Source organism: Tachysurus vachellii, chromosome 21 (genome assembly GCF_030014155.1).
Source record: "Tachysurus vachellii isolate PV-2020 chromosome 21, HZAU_Pvac_v1, whole genome shotgun sequence".
Lineage (NCBI taxonomy): Eukaryota > Metazoa > Chordata > Actinopteri > Siluriformes > Bagridae > Tachysurus > Tachysurus vachellii.
Window position 1 is genome coordinate 793,621 of NC_083480.1, and position 7,037 is coordinate 800,657.

The 7,037-nt window shown below is 38.5% G+C and overlaps 1 protein-coding gene across 1 annotated transcript; it reads left to right on the forward strand.

Annotated features, from left to right (window-relative positions):
• Positions 1 to 1,688: 1,688 nt before the first annotated feature.
• On the forward strand, positions 1,689 to 4,524 carry evx1 (even-skipped homeobox 1). Its single transcript, XM_060857103.1, has 3 exons — positions 1,689 to 2,037; positions 3,480 to 3,709; positions 4,006 to 4,524. Exons 1-3 carry the CDS (start codon positions 1,689 to 1,691, stop codon positions 4,522 to 4,524), a joined length of 1,098 nt encoding a protein of 365 aa, XP_060713086.1.
• Positions 4,525 to 7,037: the final 2,513 nt, after the last annotated feature.

Genomic DNA, 7,037 nt, shown 5'->3' on the forward strand with positions numbered 1-7,037 from the left:
ATTACAGCTGTACAATTTCCATGGTTTTCGCATCCGAACAAGAAACGAATATCAAAACGTCTTCAAAACATATTAAAATATGTTAGGATACATATTGGGTGTGATATGTTAGGTGTACATCACTGAAATAAAGAGGGTAGAATGGAACAGTATACAGATGTTAACAGCTGTAGTGCTGCACCATCAGTTCTGTAGCCAACGACACCAGGCTTACTTAGGAACAGGTCAAATTCAGAGAAGCCTCGAATGTGGGATCCTGCCTGAAAACAAGCAGGTTTGCCTTTGCAAACCTTCCCGAAATAACACGACTCTTATGTTCAAGAAAAACACCCGGGAAAATGTAAGTTGTTTCTAAATCTGCGCATTGTTCTCCTCATTCGGTTTACAAAGGAGCTAATGACGTGGAATGAATGCAAGACAACACCCTGTTCCACATATATATTAGCAGGGCATTATAACCTGTATACACCTATAACACCTAAAGCATGAGTGGCATAACTGACTACACAATTCAAAACTCCATCCTATAACGTCTATTAGACTTATGAACAAAATCCGACACATTATTGCTCCAAGGAAGACAAATGTACTCCTGAACTGACATTGTATTTAACCTCAGACAATTAGAGAGAGCCAGTCACATTTTTAAAAGCTCTTGCTTAGTGTAAATCTTCGCATGATTACGTGTGAGAAGTATTATTTTAGACTATAGTTTTTATCCAATCCGACCACAAAGCTTCTGAACATTTGACCCCTATATGATTTATTTGCATTTGCAATTGTTAAACACATTACAAATAATGACGCATGGATTCTATTTCAACATGGATTATGGATTTCAAAGTTTAAAGTTCTAAATCAATGGCGAGTTTATAATAATACTAAGTTTACAAACTGTTTGGAAACGCATACTTACTTACGCAGAAGTAGTTCGTGCGCTGTTTCCTTTAAGCGCCACGCCCACACACGCACGCGTGCCAAAACCAGAATAACTAGCTAGTAAAAGGGGGACGGGTTTCTGAATTGATTGACAGGCAAGTAGAGCTGGCACCTTGTGCTGATTGGTTGGCGGGCCACATTGTTGTCAAAATGAAAAATCACTAGACAATTTCTAGCAGTGTTTTTCCCCAAATTTTGAAAAAGCGAGCAGATTACTGTAAAATGTATTTGTCTATAATCTAATACACTAATCTGCAGTGTCGTTTGCTTCACCTATACAAGCACATACTGTAACCTAGCAGCCACCATATCTTAAATACTTCTAAACCTGGGATTTCTGTAAAGAAAACACAACTTGTGTAAAGACATTACACAACTGAAAATCACAAAGCTCATACTTATGTATGCCAGAATATATTTTGTATAAATAATGTATGCTGTTATATAGTACAGGGTACAGTATCACTTAGTGGGGTCATGTTGAGAAACTTTTGATCCCCTCCCTGACACCATCTGAGCTACTCACCCTCATCTGTTTATTCATGTCAAATCGATGTGTGGCGTCACTGAGCTTTCTATTATGACGCTTTGCCCTATTAAGAATGACATTTCCACAGAAGAGGGAGGGCAATGGTGATCCAGCCCAGAGCTCGCGCCGCACCACACACAGCTCGTGCGATCGCTTGTCTCACTGCTTTTCGTCTGTAAAACGGTTCGTGTGTATTTCGTTTGAATTGTGAGAATAGGATATGGATAGTAGAAAGGACGGGTTAATGAGGACCGAGGGTGGTCACACTGGCACACTGGGCTGTAATTTCTCCGAAGTTTCTGACGACCATCAAGATAAGGCGTCTCGCCGAAACGGCACTATCCCGGACTGTTTTCCTTATTCACGGGACCGAGTACACCAGACGAGGGAGGATGCGCAGAGCGGCACTTTCAAGGAAATGAGACACACAAGTAAGCCGTGTGCGCAGAAGCAAGAGCTCCCAGATCTCCCGAAGAGAGAAGCGAGCAGCTCCGAGGCGGAATCAGACTTCTATGACGGAACTGATGCGAGTTGCACCCCTGAACGCATGGATTATCACAATGCACAAGGTAAAGAACTGTCGTTATGATGCTTTGCTTTAAATGAATAGAACGAGATGTACTGGGGAAGTTACGATTAAAGTAGATTAATTAACGTGACCTACTGCGTGCTTTCGGTGTTGACATACAGCGTATTCTATCGCAGTGTGCGGAAACTGGTGTCCATTAGAAATTATACATACATATATACATACACATACATATATACATACATACATATATATATATACATACATATATACATACACATGCATATATACATACATACATACATACATACATACATACAGTATATACATACACATACATATATACATACATACATATATACATACATATATACATACACATACATATATACATGCATACATACATACATACATACATACATACATACATACATACATACATACAGTCCTACATACTCACCGGCAATTTTATTAGAAAAAACATTTTTGGTAACACACCATATTGTTCATGGAAACGGTTTGAGAGTACCTTTGATGTGACATGAAAATTAACATCGTTAAATTAGCCATTATTAGTAGGGTCAATCATCACCATACAGAGGTTTTGTGATGAGCGATAATACTCACATGGCTTGGACATTCAAACGATACTGTTGTATTGCTTGTTATCATAGGGCCCAGTGTGTAAAACGTATTCTCCACATGACTGTTTCACCACCAGCAGTTTGAACTGTTGACACCTGGCCGATTGAATTGATGTATTCATACAGTGAAAGATTTTCAGGTGTTGCTTTTCCAATTTTCTAAAGTTTAATAATAGGTGTCAAGATAATACACAATGTGGTCAGCTCAAACCATGCTGGTCATGAAGCTCTTGCCCTCCATCTGCATGACTTTGTGCACTGGAATTGTTGCAGGTGTGCATGTGTCCTAATAAAGTGGCAAGTAAGTAAATGCCACTGATTATTTTTGTTCTATTAAGACAAAGCGGCACAGACAATTGTGTGGGGACACTTTAAGATGCGTAACATATTCACAACTCACTAATCACTGCAGTAGTATTGTAAACAAAGGTCAAAATTCAATATAAATTATATATAATATATTATAAATATATATTTAATTTTTTTAAGTCTATTAATTATACTGATATATTTATTTCTGTTATCATTAAATAAACCAGACCATTAATCAGATTTATTTTGTGCAGTGAATTGTGATGATGGGAAAATTATTATTATTATTATTATTATTATTATTATTATTATGTTTTATTAATAATAATGTTAATGTTGTTGTTGTTATTATCATTAATCATCAGCATCAATAAGCTACACAAAACAAGCTCAAGTACGTTGTTTTCATTCTGTTTCGCGTTTTAATGATCTTTTTATGTTAAGAGTGAGACTGCTAAATATTATGTGCCAGTTAAAGTTTCCTGTTAATATCCGGCTCACTAGCATCAGCATATGATTTGTACAGGACGCGAGTCTCCGAGTCCCAGCACAGAGAGCACAGTAGATGACGTGAAGGTGAACACATGCCCCGGGGGCCTCTCATACGGCTCGGATCAGATGCGACGCTACCGCACAGCTTTCACCAGGGAGCAGATAGCTCGACTTGAAAAGGAATTTTACAGGGAGAATTACGTGTCCCGTCCACGCAGATGTGAACTGGCAGCCGCCTTAAATCTGCCTGAAACTACAATCAAGGTAGAAGTAATAAGAGGCCATCATCTGAAAAATAACAACTCTGCTATTAAATAACATTATTGGTAAATATTAATGAAATATTAAGCGAGATTAATTCACCAAAATGAATATGAGTGCCGTGCATTAATGATCAATTTAGGATGTTTAATTTGTTGAAATTGCAGAATAATTCTATATTTGTATATTACTATAGAAATATAGAAGGCATCCATCACATGTAGTAGCCCACTCAATGTCACTGTTATAACATACTTACAGAAGAAGTCATCACCTAATGGATGTGCTTTCCATTTCAGGTCTGGTTCCAGAACCGGCGTATGAAGGACAAAAGACAACGGCTGGCTATGACTTGGCCTCACCCAGCCGACCCAGCATTTTACAGCTACATGGTGAGCCACACGGGGAACCTGCCGTATTCGTTTTCTTCCCATCTCCCTGTGGCCTACTACTCCCCCCTGGGTGGTATGGCAGGGGGTTCAGGAACAGGAGCTTCAGCTCCTGCGTTTGCTAACCCTTTGCGCTCACTGGACACTTTCAGGCTTCTTTCTCATCCATATCCGCGTCCCGAGCTGCTTTGCGCGTTTCGACACCCGTCGCTGTACGCAAGCGCAGGTCACGTCCTGGGTCCCGGGAGCGCGTGCTCGTGTCTTGCTTGTCAATCAAACGGGACTGCTCAGAGGACGCAGACAAACGCAGACATCACATGCTCGTCCACCAGCAGAGATGATACATTCCTTATGTTCTCGCCGGCCTTTCTCAGCAAGTCACCGTCTGTTTCTGTTGATCAGAGGGAGCAAGTACCGTTGACCAGATAAGACACATGAAAACAGTCACGGACCTTTTTTTTCTATTAATGCATAGATCTGTAACGCATGAACGACCCGAACTCTCCAAACTCCGACAGTCAAGGAAAACATTGTTAACGTGTACATTTTCCATTCACGAAGCTATGCGTAATGAAATACACGTTTAATACAATAAAATATTTTACAGAATGCTCCATGTAGTTTCACTTAAAAACGTTTGGGTCTCCAGACCGGAGAGATTGAAGGAAAAGTTATTCTAATTTAACATTTTTTTGTATAACATAATTAAATTAACCCACATGCGATATTCTATGCTTTCTTTTTATTTCTTTTCTTTTTTTAATGAAGTGTGTGTGTGTGTGTGTGTGTGTGTGTGTGTGTGTGTGTGTGTGTGTGTGTGTGTGTGTGTGTGTGTGTGAAGACGCTGAGCGCGAATAAAGTACAGAGTTATTTATGGTGGAATTCACATATTTGTAATGGCTCCAGGGAACGAACGGGAAAGATGCTGGGCGATGTTGGAGTAGGTGTTCAAGAGATTAAATGAACATATCAGATACACACAACTACGGCTGAAATGCCTGTCACTCAAGGAGCTTTCAAACACCTCATTTTTCCCCTATTTTTTTCGTTTCTTCTTTCTCATTCATATGAAATACATGTTTAAAACAAAATAGATCTAGTATATATCAAGTGAAATTATTTTAAAATATCTATTTGCCTCTCGTACGTGTGTGTGTGTGTGTGTGTGTGTGTGTGTGTGTGTGTGTGTGTGTGTGTGTTATTTTCTCTCATTTCATGTCAACATGAAGAATAAAACCGATATATGCTCTTAAAGAACAATGAACAAACAAAAAGAGAAGAATTGGTTCTATGGTCATGTGACATTCAGCCTCTGGAAATCTCTTGGTTGTCATTCTTGTCCTGAAATTCATAATAAAACTGTGTTTTGAACAAAAAATGTCTGAATACATTCAAATCATTCCAAAAGTTAAACATTTAACCATTTCCTTACGTTTCAGTTACACCAAACCGAGCTGCACTGTTCGAAACATGTAATTATAGACAATTACATACAGTATATAAACAATTTCAGTGTTAAAAGGTCAATAAAATCAGTACAACATTAATTTGGAGTGCACTGAATAGACATATAATAATAATAATAATAATAATAATAATAATAATAATAATAACAATATTTAATTAGAATGAAATTATGCTTGTATACATTAAACCAATGGTATATTATGGGCCAAAGTTTATCTCAAATATTTTTTTATTTGTAACATGTGATGCCTTTGTGTTACTGTGTTATTCCGAAGAAGTTCTATTTTCAGTTTCAGGAAAATGTTTTTGACGCTTATGTTGTTCCTAGTAATATTTGCCCTCGTGCGCTGACAATATAAAGATTGGGATGAGCCTCCTGGCTGAGATCCAGAGGGGCAGTAAGACCGATGATCCATCCATCACACCGATCCGCGTATGTAAATTAGGTAGATTTGCTCTGTCTTATGATAGCGTAGAATTGTGGTTCTGGAAGACGCAAATCCATGAACATCCCTTCATCAGCATCAGAACACAAGAAGAAACAACCTCAGAGATGAACCTACATCAGCTCAGAAGTTGCTTACCAGGGGACAACTAAGGTAAGCTGTAAGTATGTAAACGTGTATAAATGTAATTATGACTAACAAAATAATATTACATATAGTTTTTAATGTCATTATTTCACTTGATTTTAAATATCTGCAGGGGCCTGCACTGTGAGCACCCGTGTGTAAAATAGGGAAAGGGCGTCCTATGGCTTTTACGCACGCTTGTCAATAAATCAGGTATTAACCCGTGTGTAGATGTGTCCCAGTGCGACCTGTGCCAAAAAGGCCAACGCTAAGTGCAAGATTGATGGCTTTATTAAGCGTGCATCGTCTAGCTGTGACCGAGCACATTTAACAGAATAACTGAAATAACTGTATTGAAAATGAAATCATGGAATTCCATTTACTTGGAACACCTTGCATTGTCAAGGAAGCAGAATATTCCTTCATCTTCAGTAATCGGCCAAATAAAAATGACAAGATAAAATGAAGAAAGAGAGCTGAACTCTCTTTGGTATATGTCAATATGGAAACACAAAAGATGGAGAATTGCTAGCCTAGCACAAAAATATATCTATTTAAAATAAAAAAGCAGGACATTACAAATGCAAACAAACCCCTAGCAAAGATGAGTGTTTTCTGCTATTTCTACCATTAACAGGGGCCAGTGAGAGCATTTTCCATTACCTGTTCTTTAAGCTACACATTTGGAGCTACAGTGAAGGCGGAGACGGTGCTGTCCATCTACCCTTTAAGGCATTTAACGCCTATGCAATTTAAAAGCTAGTTTAGGTTTCTAATTTATGACGAGGCCCACAAAGCGTGAATTCAATGTCTAACGATGAAGAATGGGAAATTAATGCACAAACGCGCAGCAGAGTGTATTTTAACGGCGCTCAGAAAACAGAGGTCTTCTAAAATTAGTCG